This window comes from Nylanderia fulva, unplaced genomic scaffold (assembly GCF_048542155.1).
Source record: "Nylanderia fulva isolate GAGA-0341 unplaced genomic scaffold, ASM4854215v1 Scaffold7, whole genome shotgun sequence".
Lineage (NCBI taxonomy): Eukaryota > Metazoa > Arthropoda > Insecta > Hymenoptera > Formicidae > Nylanderia > Nylanderia fulva.
This window is the reverse complement of record NW_028190807.1, coordinates 6,230,786-6,245,095: the sequence shown is the minus strand read 5'-3', so window position 1 is coordinate 6,245,095 and position 14,310 is coordinate 6,230,786. Positions and strand designations below refer to the sequence as shown.

Below are 14,310 nucleotides of genomic sequence, written 5' to 3'. Positions count from 1 at the left end.
CAATTATAATAAGAGGCAGGATATAATCTATTAAAAACAAGGCAACAACAAGAATTTTCATTTCTTCCATTTTTATTTTCCGTTTCTTAATAAGATGGCTCATAAAGAAATCGAATAATATCTCTCGCTAATTCGAAATACTAGTTTTACAGCAAAATTACGCGAACTGATGTTATACGATAAATTGGAGCATTTGTTATTACGTACTACGATTATACAGAATATTTTAATTATAACGCCTAAAGTGTGTTAACCGTAATGATATGGTCTTGTAATAACAATAAATTATACTATCTAATTTTTTTCGTCATTCTGCGTTTAACGAACTCATCATTAACTCCGTTAATTAACGGAGTAGCGATTAATTAAACATTATAGCTTTAATAAGCTGCCGCGTTTTAAATTTATTGACTTTCTTGCGAAAAAACAAGGACTACCTCGCATTTTACCAACAGACGCAAAAAAATTCATTAAGCATCTTTCTTAAGACGAAAGAAAATCTTTGACCATACACGTGCTAAAATTATGGCATAAAAAATAATGAAATTAGGATAAATACTGCAAGATTGATCAAATTTTACAAAATTGCGAAATTATCATTATCATTAATCCGACTATTTTTTTTTTTCAGATCTTTCGCATCAGAGTTGAATTCAACTTGGACGTATCCTCTGCGATTATCCTGCATGATTTTTCGAAAAATATTTACCACCAATTATATAACTATTATATACGCGACTTAATCTTCATATAATTTTCTCTTCATAATTATTATTGCCATTCTCCAGACGGGCGGCTATTCTCGACGTCACAGACTTTCTTTCGTATATTCGCAATCCACAAATTAATTATTACTTCACCGATCAATGCAAGCGTGCACCACGAAAGGTCTCATGTGTATATATCGAATCTTTCGCTGGTAATATAATAACCACAATGAGAGACCTTCGGGTTTCTCCGACTCCAATAATACGTATATCACGATGGCTAATGATAGATCAGATTATATCGGACAGATTATATTATATCGTTCAACAAAACTATACATCGCTAAAAATCTCTCGATTCCTAAATGATACAAATGTTAGGAGATCATCCGAAGGTTCATTTCGGTTCATTTATTACCAATAATATTTCGCACGCACGTATTGCTAATTAACAACTCGCGCAGGTCCTCAACAGACAGAATCTTCTTCTATTCTATTCTCTCTCTCTCTCTCTCTCTCTCTCTCTCTCTCTCTCTCCACGAAACAATGGAAACCATTATTGTAATTGTCTTGCTCGCTCGATTGAGAGATCCCTCGTGTACACGCGAACATATCACATCGTACCTATCGATCTTGCATTCACTGGGACACTCGCGTGTTCAATTATAATTATGTTCTATATTATGCTCCATATTCCTATTATACCATTAACAGTATCATAACTATGCTGCCCTCGCGCGAGCGCATATATATATATAATATATATATAATTTTCTTCATTATACATTCTCTCGTTATTCGAATCTTTTACACTGACATATGGATTTCCCATTCATACGCTCGCCATGAATAAAGTTTAAAAACGTTAACGATATAATAATATATCTACATATCTTTCTATTCATATATCATTTGCGGAGACTGCTTGCACTCAAGTAAGCGAACAAGTGGATCTTTAAGCGCTGCGAGAAGCCGGAGTATGTAGGAACAAAACTTAGTATGAGAAAATCAAACGTCGCAGCGTGAACGTGATTGTATGCAAACGTATTCACACGTTCCAACAAAATGTTCGCTTTCTACGGTGAATCTGCGCGAATCGAATGAATCACGACACGTGACCCTGCAAAAAATCAATCATCGCACGCAGCGCTAAACATTATTCTGATTACGTTTTCTTCCTGTTTTTATTATCAGTGTATCTCTCTTAATATTATTAGTGAGTATTATTTTTTTCTTCCTTCGAAACAAAAATAATAGAGGAAAACGTCGTGCCACGCGACCTTGCGTTACACATTGCTGTCCCGAACCTTTTTATACGATCTTCTCTCCTTATTTTCTACCATAGATATCCCGCATATATACACATCGTGATATATCGTTGGATGACGAGCATTTTCTATCGTACATTATCTATGTAAATTTGATGACAGGAAGGAAGAGAAAGGGAGTAGCCCGATAAAATTTCAACCGAGAATGCTGATCGAGAGAGAGAAAAAAAAACATCAGTTCTCGCGGCTCTTATTACAGCACTTCGCACCCACGTAATTTGCACGCACGCAGTTTTATGTAATAATTGAGTCGTCGCTCTTTTGCGGAATGAGAGACTCATCAGTTATGAATTAATATCTTTGCCAATACGTAATACGTTCATTAATCTTATTGAAACAGCCGAGTTTCTCTTCTTCAAAAAGTATATATTTTTTTTAACATTGATATTTACAATGTCTCTTCTCTACTTTTCATTAATCCTAATATCCTATACTTATTAATTAATGAATTAATAAAATGTGTAAAGGGCTGATCGATTCGTTACACATAGATTGCGCGAAACCGGTGCGTGCATTAAGAAAATCCTTGTTACGCAGCGTAACTTAAGAGAAAATTCTGTAATGATATGTATCTATTTCTTCTTTTAAAAACACTTTCCAAATTCATTCTTTTCTCAATCTTGAAATCGCACCAAATATGTAGCAGAAATAAATTGGACTATATTGAGATGCACTAAAAAAACGACTAAATTAATAAATATTTATTTCAATACTGCCAAATGAATCATTTATTTGAAATAAATAAGTATTTACTTGTTTTGAAAAGGATTTTCTTATATCAAATAAATATTTTTCATATCAAATCAATATTATTGGTTTCAAATAAATGATTTCTTTGGCAGTATTGAAATAAATACTTATTCGAATTCAATAAATTTATTTTTCAGTGCGATTAATATTAAAATTATAACGAATTAACGAAAATGACATACGCAGGAAATGAAAAAATATTGCACATTAGAAAATGCACGAGGTATATATCGTGATATTATATATGAAATTCTCTCTTGTTAAACGCTCGATCGACACGCAGATCTCCAAAACGGAAGGAAAGTTTCAGGTTTCTATTAGGCGAGGAACGTTTTGCGTATGTATAATTCGATCGACTCTCTCTCACCTGTAAACGAGAATTGCGCACTATATGTGTAACAAATTATAGGCCAAAAGGATAGGTAATTTTTTCTTTCTAGGCGGGTGACCGTATCTCCCCGTGATATTATAATAGTCTACGTATAACTGTATGTACAACTGACGTATCTTTTATCCTCTTGCGTGTCCTCGCACGCGCGCAATTTCGCCCTTCGTAAAGGACGAAAGGAGAGACAGCACGCGAATCTCATTTCGACGAAACGAAAAAGTTCGCGAACTGTTATTTGTAAAAATCAGATTTTATTATTTTATTATTCTCCCACGTGTGTCGAGAGAAAGCTAGACCCCGAAGGTACACGGAGGAGCATGGCGTAAACTTATTCATCACATTCTGTTCTCAAACAGATCTAATTCCTATTTGCGAATGTCTCAGTATATATCGAATGTTCGTAATTCCGGTGTACAGAGGTATCGGTGTCACCAGGATGGATATTTACATTTACACGCATTTTTCCGATGTAAACCAAACGCTCTCTCTCTCTTTCTCTTTTTCTCTCTTTTCCGGTGCAGCATCGTAGTGGTAGTAATGTTCTGAACGTAACAGTGAGACTAACAACAGCAGATGGAAAAATCTGATATGCTAAAAGTACAGTCGCACTCGAGTGATCGGTCTATAAGATTAATTCCCTACGTAAAAAATGTCCAACTATTTCGAAGAGATACGAATGCTGGAAAAACACCGTTCAGCAATCAGATGCTTCTTATCGTCGAGCATTACGTCATTCCCCTGGGTCATCCCATTTCGCTTCCTCGGCTATTCGATCGAAGCAATCCGAGAGGAACGTATACTGCAAGTACATGAGACCAGAGAAATATGGATAATGCGATGAACGCGCATGAATATTTCGCATATCGGAATATACAGGGCGTTTGACATAAGGCGTCACGCCGAAAATATATACAAGTAGATCTTGTTATTTGGAGACAATTTTTCCTCAAAAATGTCGAGGGAGGCTATTATGTGTCTTTATAACTAAACCTTAAATTAAAATTTTATTAAAGTAAACTCTACTTGAAATTAATTGGAAAATGGGGTAATACAAAGTCTCCAAATTAATTGAAGAATTAAAGGAATAAATATTTCTCGATCAAAAAAGACGGTAATCTTCTTTTTTCTCTCTTTCTTAATATTCTAACAGTACACTTAAAAAGAACCAAAATTATGGTCGAAACGTTGTGAGATTTATTAAATAAAGAATTACCAGTATTGGTCGAGAAATATTTATTCCTTTAATTTTTTCACTAGAGACAATAAAGAATCCATTCAGTGATTAAAGCAAATATTGAAGACTGGATTTTGTTCTAAAATTTAATTTGTGAGAAGATAAATTTGTTCACATTTTATTGCCACAAAGTTTAGTTTGCGAAAAATCCTTTATTTTAAATCGCTTATAACTCGAAAATGATTGATGCCTCAAAAATATTATTTTGTGACACTTTATGTTAGACACCCTGTATACGTACGTCTAACAAAGAAAGAAACATTCGTAAACTCACGTAAGGTGTGAAGACCTTCAGCCAGCGCGGCGGACGATTGTCCTGGCGCGTGTACTGGAAGCAGAACGCCATTCCGTCCTCGTCCACCTCCCATCGGGCTATGGTGCTCCATTGAAATTCTACCACCTGCGACTCCAGAGTACCGTCCTCCTTCGCAGCGTGCAGCTTGAAGGAGGCCGTTCCTACCGCAGGTATCACGTGACCTTCCTTCCTCGAGTCGCACGCGCAATGCGGGAACACGATGTCGCCGTAACCGTTTAGTTCCCTGGCCAGTTTTAGGTACTGCGGACATATAATCTTGTGTAAATGCACTCGATGAAAATGCACTCGAAAATATACAGAAAGTCGGCCGCTTCAGCGACACATCTTCCCTTCTTGTCATTATACATCCACTAAAGTTTGAATTAAAAAGTTCTGTGAAAATATATAAAAGTCTTCGAATTAATTGAAGAATTAAAGGAATAAATATTTCTCGATCAAGAAAGACGGTAATCTTCTTTTTTTCTCTCTTTTTTAATATTCTATCAGTACACTTGAAAAGGACCAAAATTATGGTCGAAATGTTGTGAGATTTATTAAATAAAGAATTACCAGTATTGGTCGAGAAATATTTATTCCTTTAATTTTTTCACTGGCGACAATAAAGAATCCAATCAGTAATTGAAGCATTAAAAAATTGAAGACTGGATTTTGTCCTAAAATTTAGTTATCAGAAGATAAACTGCTAATTAGTCCGAAATCTTTGGCATCAGGATAGCTTCGCGAATAAAAAGAGGATTCCAATTTAATCAGAAGAAGAACCTGACAAGACGTCTTGCATAAATGATTTCTCTTTTGCCATTGAACGTACCTCGTGCTTTCTGGACGCGTCTTGCAGAGCCTTTAACTGATACAATCGTTCGCCCGCGGTGATGTGACCTCTGTTCACCTCGTCGATCGTCTGCCAGAAAATCCAAGTCAACGCTTGTTCGCTCAGAGACCTATTTACATTGAAGAGCCACCTCCTTATCGCTAGACATGTCGCGCTCGCGGTTGAGTAATTCTGAATATATAAAGTATGCGGGTGTTCGTGAGGTTGCAGCTTCCGCTCTGAAGCAGATAAAAAAATCAGTAATAAGACTCTTTCGATTTTATTTCATTTGAAGTGTTTGAAAATGACCGCTTATCTCTCTCGAGCAATCGTCACCATGGAAAAGAAGAATTAGTTATCACAGTTAAATTTTAACTGTCCATATATTACACATGAAATTTAGCTAATATTTTTTAGCTTTAACATTCTCCGTTAAACTATGGCTAAAAAATATTAGTTACCATAATGTTAATTGTTTTTAATTTAAATTTATGATTTGTTCGGCTAGTAGGAGTTACGATGACGTAAAGGACTATTTTTATTAATTTGAATTAGGGGAAATTGATGAAACACAGCTTTTAGCGAATTTTTTATGTATCTTATGAGTATTTTAGTAATTTTTTTATCGAGTTTATAATGTATTGAAGAAGACCCAGTGAGAGAGGTCGAAATGTTTACTAGTATGTTTTGAATAAATTTTAACTGTGCTTATGTATAACATCCCGTGTTTTGTCTCCTGTTAGTTGGCCTTGTTTAATTTTTTATTTAAATTTTAATTACTTGCATTACGGAGATTAATTTTAAGATATTTGATTAGTTAAAATTGAGCTATGGTAGCTAATTCTTTTCTTCCGCGATCCTCAACGTACCAAAATTGTATTCGACGATCTCGAACAGGTAAAAGTACTTGGCCGTCTCCGCGTCTAAACCGACCCGAGAGCAAACTGCATCGTAGACATCCTTCACCGACGCCGCTTTCGGGACGGTCACGGTGACGACTTCGCGATCCGGGAGCAAAACCTTGAGATCAACCGCCGGTCCTTGATCCCCGTCCTCTTCCAATCGATCGGTCAGGAACTCCTGCATCGCGTCACTTTCCGCTATCACTCGCACCGCGCAGACTTTCTCCAAATACTGTTCGAGACCGCGTCTCCTCGCGTCGAGTTGTTGCTCGCTCAACCTGCAAAATGTGAACAAACCCTGATCTTGGTGAACGAATGAATGAATTTCTCGCGGGTTGTGAAAAACATGGAAATTTATACGTATCGCATATACAAATGTGTCGACGCAAGATAAATAGGATTCGTTCATTATCAATGTCTAAATTGCATTTGCACGTGTTCGCGCGTGATATAATTGCGTTATATAATTCAAGGACATTACTGGAATGGCCATTTTCCCGGCAGCTTCGGGAAATTGAAGCCTATGAACTCCTTCTTCAGAGCCATGTGCAACGCTGCAAATTCCCGATATCGGCGCGAGCACAAATGCCTGCCGGCCATATGGACGTTGAAGACTACGTAACGCTCATGTTTTCTCTCACGCACGTGATAATCGGGCACGCTGATCGGCAGGGATCGCTTCTCGCTGTAATCCACCGACGCATAGCTGCAGAAGGTAGATTAATATTAATTTTTTTATTATATATATTTTATATTTTAAAAAATATTTTTTCTTTCATTAATACAGATTTATATAATATATAATATATAAAAAATTTATATAATATATAGTGTGATTGAATAAATAATATTTGCCAGTACGGTCGAGAGAAGAATTTTACCTTTTTTACAAATTTATATATTTATTAAATATACATCTTAATTTAATATTTTATAATAAAATATATCTTGAAGAAAGCATCTTAATCAAATACATTTTAGATAAATACAAGTATCGGGAATTAATTAGAATCGTCAAGCTTATTGTAACACTCTGAGAATCTTATCAATGAGATAAGTCCCTCAATTACGGTTCATCGAAAAATACAAGCGATAATTTAACACGGCCTCGTTCTGTAAACTATGACGCGCGTAAATACAATAATATTTTAAAAATATTTGATCTCGCAATCACCTCAAATCCTCGCAGGGCTCCAGTCTCTCCGCTTCCTGGGGCGTCACGGAGATGACGGTCAAGGTGAGAACATCGCCGCCGGATTTGATCAGATCCACCACCTGCTTGTGAGTGGCCCCCTCGACGTTGACATTATTCCTGCAAGCAGAAACGACACAATTTTTTTTTAAATATTTTCTACTCCCGTCACGCACACATTTTGCTATCGTCGTTCTATAATATAATTAAAACTGACTTTAATTGCGACTGCAGCACGCCGGTCGTATTCCATCGTCCGCGATTCTCGATCCACTCGCATTGCAGCGCAGTCATGTAACACGTCAACATATTTCGTGCCCGGGGATCTTATCGGCACGCGAATGAATCTCTCGTCTAAACAGGCCAACTGTTACCGCTGCCTCGATCCGATGTCGTATTTCGACGGACGATCGATCGCGCGAGAAGGGAGAAAATCTGGATGAGGACTTTCGCTCGGCGCATCCGGTTCCCGATCCGAAGAGAAATAGAGAGAGAGAGGCCTTCGACGAGGCTGGTCGCGGAGAGCCCCCGATCGTTTATTCAAGCAGTCGAAAGGGAATAGAATACCGGTATATATAAACGACCTTTTTCTTCTCTCTTTTTTTCTTTTTTTTTTTTTTATCGCAGCACGAGTTTCGAATTCCGACAGTGAAAGGACGGCCGCGATTGGCTCCGAACGCGGAGGCACGACTCTCCCAGCGGCAGAGATCGGCGAATGTGTCGTCGACGACCACGGATTTTCACGTCTGCGTGTGAGAAGAGACGCGTCGGGCTTTATACATTTCGCTATCGCGTGTACCGGGTGGACCCGAATCGTACGACATGTTATTTATCTTCTCTAAAAGTCGCCAATTCAGGGCCGATCGCTCGTTGTCTTATCTCTTATATACGGTTACATCATTTGCAATTAAATCCTAAAGCGCGTTTGTAATTATATATATATATATATATATTTAATATATTATATTTTCTTAATTAACTTCTTAATTATTGTCGGAGCACGCAATGAGGTCAGAGTTCAATTAGATTGTACCGCGAAAAGGAGCATAAATTTTAACGCTCGGCGCTGAAATCAGTTACGTCAAAGTATTGACAAACGCGTCGCGCTAGTTAAAATGCAAACTTTCGTTTCCGTGACGTTGCTACGTCAACGACGTTATCTGCACCGATACAGCTTACACAAGTATTTCGTCATCTAATGAAATTAGATTGGCAGATAAGGGGTGAAGAGAGAGAGAGAAAGAGTGAGTGAGTGAGTGAACAAATCGGTCAATAAACGGCACCGCGTGCACGCTGTAATCTTTTAAGAAGAAAAGATTATGCGCTTCTCGTGGGCGCGAAATTCACTGTAATATTATAATTATTCCAATGCGCCTACGCGACAAAGATAGAGAAACAATAGGGAGCGCGTTTCCTCCCTTCGTGTAAATTACATGTAAACACAATGTAATTGCCGTCCGAAAGTCTCCTTATTCACGAGCCTGTTAATTACCGTCTAACCGAGGTAACAAAGCGTTGTAAAACCTGTAACGATTCGCACCTACGTTAATGGATACACTTAATGATCGATGCATCTCTGACATGAGTGAATAACTGCTCGTTTTATCGGACGCGTGCAATGAGCGGCTCCTTTTAAGTAATATTCATACTCGTCGTTGCTCGTTAAACCTTCGCCTCCGCAGATCTTAGCCCCAACTACGCTTTATCTAGTTTAATTTATAATTTCCGAATGAGATTACGGCCATTTTTTTATCGCTAAAAATAACTTGTTCGAAAAGAGAAGGAGAAACGCCACCGAATAATCTGTGTAATACATGCATACAGTAGCTTTGTGGACTGTAGAAAGAATTGTAGAAACCGTACAAAAGAAATAAGCCTTTCAAGAACATTAATACGAGTATCGCATAAGAAAAGAAGTCATACGGATTAAAAGCGCATAATTCGTGAATGTCATCTTCTCCCGCAAGCGATATAATTAAGAAAGTTAACGAAACGCAGAGATAAAAAGAATATTAACGATATATCTCGAAGCGATAGTCAGCGGAGGAACTTGAAGAATTGTTTAGATTCGAACAAATGACATAAAGAGCACTGATAAACTAATAAAAATATATATCGTCTCTATATCTGCATCTTATTGTTAGATGAGAAAAAGTATCTTCACGAAATTATCTAGAATAATGTTCGGATAATTTGGTTTAGAATCATAGCACATAAAAATACTTAATTAGTAGAACTTAAGCAGTAAACGATAAAAACTTTAAATGAAAATATGAATATATTTTGATATCCTTTTTATAATTTACATTTTTGTTATAACTGTGTTTACATAAACGGTCTTAAAATAATATTATCTGGAAGTTATCTAGATGAATCACCATATAATTTCATCTTTTATCTATATACATTAAAAACAAAAACATCTTTATCTTATCAAAGATAAATTTACATACTTTTCATCCCATCTTTATCTAAGCTAGTTTTACAATCATCTAAGCACAACACTGATAAAGAATAATAAACGGCAGCGAGTGATGGCGAAGAGTCGCTGCAGGAACCACAAAAAGTGAAAGGCAGAGCAAACGTCTCGATCACAATCTCTCGCGATGATTAATGGGAAAGAAGAAAAAGATACTCCCGAGGAAAAAAATATCGACCAACTACTAAATGGGGAATAACAAAGTATTTCATGGAATTGACGTCCAGCTATTTCAGGATGTCGCCTCGGAAATCCTTGACGAAGGGAAGGTCACAGGAAAGTTCCGCTCTCTCGCTGTATAGACAAAACGTATTGAAATCGAGAGACGGGCCACGAACCGTAAGACGGTCCTTGAACTGCGACGAAGTTTATGGTAACCTTGGACCCTGCGACTCGCACATGCAGTTGCATACAGACAACTCTCGTTCTCGCAATCTCTCCGGATACGTCGTCGCAAATAAATGCGGAGCCGCTCGTTTATCGTCGCGACTATCGCGAGTCGGAGAGATTTGCTTGCGATACATCGATTGCATCAACACCATCGCAGATTTCGTGCTATCGGTTTACTTGCTTTTCTAATCGGTCAATCTTCTTCAACCGTAAGTCAATCTCTCGTTATATAAAATGATTCATACCTCGATTATTTAATCTGACGTTGATGTCAAAATTCGATTGGCGTTACTCCTAAAATAAACGTCGCGTAAAAAATAAATAAATATATATATATATATATATATATATATATATATATATTATTTTCAATTTTACGATCTTTATGGTGTGAAACATCGTGAGACTCGAATATTTGCCGGGAATAATTCATATATATATGTATATATATACGTATATCGTTAAATACTCTCTATGCAGTGAATTTGACCGGGACAAAGCGACAATGTTTTAAGCAAATTAGCTTTTAATTAAACAGTTTGGAGAACACAATTACTGTGCACAAGGTATGGTGCCGGGTGGCTAATGATCAGGTATGCAAATCCGAGAACACTAACGATCGCACAGACGAAAATTGCGAATATTCGCACGACTTGTCAGTTAGATAGTTGGCTAACTAATACAACAGTTAATTCGCCAAGATAAGGATGTTCATTGACAGAATCGTGGCGTTTATCATAATTGAATATACCAACGGTCGTTTCGAACGAGAAATATCTGTGAAGCATAAATAGCGTTATTTATTCATTATATTTGTCGGATCGGATTAAGATCATTGTTTTTAAATGATGATGAATGACTCGGATATATATTACTTTGTACATCTTTTCGCTCGACGAGAGCAAAATTGATAGCGAGAAATTTGAAGTTCAAATGTCAGATGAACGCATATTTGTCATCGTGTAAACTTTATCATTTTTACATCAGAATTTTGGGCGGAGTGAACAAACCATCTCATCTTCTGTGTCAAGAATTATTGTCAGATTTAAATATCACTTCCGCCCTTTTTCCGACAAGTGTGCAACATAGTAAAGATATCAGCTGATTGAAAATCAATATCAGTTAATCAGTATAATATACAGTAAGAAAATCCTTCTTTCAAGGAAGACATAATAAGAGGAATAAATTATAGTCGAGGATCGATATCGATGCCGATCCTACAGGACCCTGGCTATTACAACGCATCGAAAGATTACTACGACCAGAGGTATAATTCTGAAGAATCATAATCATCAAGAGCAGAGTCTGCGGTTGCGAAGCGAGGTTTACGAGCAGGTAATTCTCCGCATGAATATACATATATGTAGCTAAGAGCGCGATTTACCTATTTCTATAGTGATATAAATAAACGCGGACTTTGCGTGTATATATATACATATATATGTATATATGCAAATGGCATAAGTGAGAGCCGCATTATTCCGATTGGTCGAGAGAAAAAAACAAAGTCCAGATCCATTTATTATCGTCGTAGTTTGCAAGTCGATGACATTTAGACATTCTTGACGGAGGCAACGCGCGAGTCTCGGACGCATCTGTACGTGTTTATCGCGAGATTTTGGCGGAAAAATGTATTACATATGACATTAACATGAAAAAATGGTTGCTTGCAAATAAGTGTAGAGTCAGCTTCTTCTCAAATGGAAATTTCATCTAAATAACTTGAGAGTATAAAAATTATATTTAAAGTCGGTGGAAACATTTTTCGTCGAAATAAACGCGTGCGCGTTGAATGATTCCTCAAGAATGATGACTTGCACGGAAACGAGAAACACGTCACAACACGTTGATTATCAACGATACAATAATAACAGTCGAATTTCCAATGATTTATAATTATTTGTTACATGAAGCACGGGATTTAAATCTTGTTTTACGTTCTCCATGCTTCTTCTTTCCATTCTACAGAGATCCTTCATTCGTCACAGAATTATATAGTCCCCTAGAATTCCCCATAGAAAAAAAATTCTTTCTACTCGCGCCTGTCGTTGCCCGTCGTTCTTATACTCGTGGTGCGAAATAAATACCATCCACCAAGGCCGAGTCTCGCGCGTGTTCGCCATCCAAGTAATACGAATTAACCGACGCAATTTTTGGCGCACAGCCCGAATGCGATTGCATCAGAGCCAGAGTGGATTCGCATAAATCGAGGAGGAAGCGACGAGGTCCCGAGTAAAGACGCCTCCCGAGGACGGGTCTATCTGAGAATAAGGGAATAAACGAGAGAACAGGGCAAGAATAAGGGTAGGGCATAAAAGGACGAGAGGGTCTTCCCATGTCTACTCACACTTCCAGGATACGGTCGCCCTTGCGGACGCCGGCCTTCTCGGCGGCGCCTCTCGGCAGCACCGCGCTGACGTGCTGCAGAGGCGCGTAGAGCTCGCCGTTGATGCTCCGCAGCTGTCCACCCTCGCTGACCTGGCCGCGTACGTTGAACCCGAAGCCCGTCTCGGTCTTGTAGATGGTTACGCACCGCGGACCCTGGCCGACCGGGTCCTGGCGGTCCTGGCCGGCAGTGGCCGGCGGATGCTGCGGCACCCGGGCGGCGTTGTTGTTCACCATTGTCACGGTCGTCGCGTTGTTCCTCGCACTGCCGTCCTGGTTCGTCGCTGCCAAGCGGTGCACCTCCGACTCGCAATCCGCCATCTTGCACTCTGGCCGCCCATTCACGTCGACCGCTACTGCTGCGCGTTGCTCTAGGGATGAATCCTCGAAGCGGGAACTCGCATCGAGAGATGCGTACGTAAATATCTCGGTGTCGAACGCGCGCAGCGATACATCGTTGGAGCGAAGCTCCGAGCAACGATATGTCGATACGTTCAACTATTGATACCTGGACTAGCTGATACGTGTGTGATGATGAAAAATAAGGGAAGCAACAAATATTGACAGAATGTGCTCCTTCATTGGGTATTCAACTGGAAATTCAATTTTTTGGAGTAATTTTTAGTTTTTTTGCGAGTTAATTGCATGAATCATGTCTTAGTGATGAGTCTATACTAAATCGAGATTTCAGAATTCTGAGAAAAATTATTTTCCTTTTATAGAGAAGATAAAAAATCATAGATCTCTATTAAAATCTTTCAATTTTCTTCGATAAATGGCAATTATTAACAATATTGCAAGAGTGTGAAAGGCGTGGATGTAGGTGTCGTCTCGTACAGAGAATCGTTGTGAACGTCATCTTACCGCCTTTCATCTTTTGCGGTCATTGATCTTTGCCGCCTCTGTCGGTAGCGTAGCTGAAGCCGACAGATGGAGTCGGTTGGCTGTGAAAATTGCTGCTGACAATATTACTGATGGTCACCAAGAACGTGCTGCCATCAGCTATTCGAGTCTTCGATCCAAGTGTGAATGATTCAACAGACGCGCGCAAATGCGAGATCTAATTTATTTTTTATTTCTTTTTTTCGACTCTACGCTACACATCTTTAAATAATAAAGACGCGCGACGATAACAAGATTATTAATGAAATAATAACGCGAGTTCTCTTCTTCGTCTCTTTGAAGAAAGATATATACGTGTCGCTAGAAATATTTATATACCTAATCGCGTACTTTGATTTTTCTTATTTTTATGCTACAATTTTTATTTGTGAATTTTTTTCAATGTAGAATACTACAATAAATATTTTATTGGCATATTTATTTTCTTCATATTTTATTTATACATATAATAAATAATTTACAATACAATAAATATTGAATAGTATAATTTATTATTAAATCATCGACAATAAATTATATTGTGCTTTC

General features: G+C 37.9%; 2 protein-coding genes across 3 annotated transcripts in view; both read right to left on the bottom strand.

The window, feature by feature from the left end:
• The window catches only part of RpL29 (ribosomal protein L29), a 112,661-nt gene that overhangs the window by 95,684 nt on the left and 2,667 nt on the right, over positions 1–14,310 (bottom strand). The window lies entirely within an intron of this gene.
• Positions 55–13,264, bottom strand: Snx27 (sorting nexin 27). 2 transcript variants are annotated; one of them, XM_029315602.2, is made up of 7 exons: positions 12,842–13,264; positions 7,608–7,745; positions 6,915–7,139; positions 6,401–6,711; positions 5,532–5,770; positions 4,682–4,963; positions 55–3,972 (listed from the first exon to the last, which is right to left on the bottom strand). In XM_029315602.2, the coding sequence occupies exons 1-7, from the start codon at positions 13,198–13,200 to the stop codon at positions 3,904–3,906; spliced, it is 1,623 nt and encodes a 540-aa protein (XP_029171435.1). In that variant the 5' UTR covers positions 13,201–13,264; the 3' UTR covers positions 55–3,903. The 2 variants fall into 2 exon arrangements, with proteins under 2 accessions (XP_029171435.1, XP_029171436.1); XM_029315603.2 differs by lacking the exon at positions 12,842–13,264 and adding an exon at positions 7,843–8,585.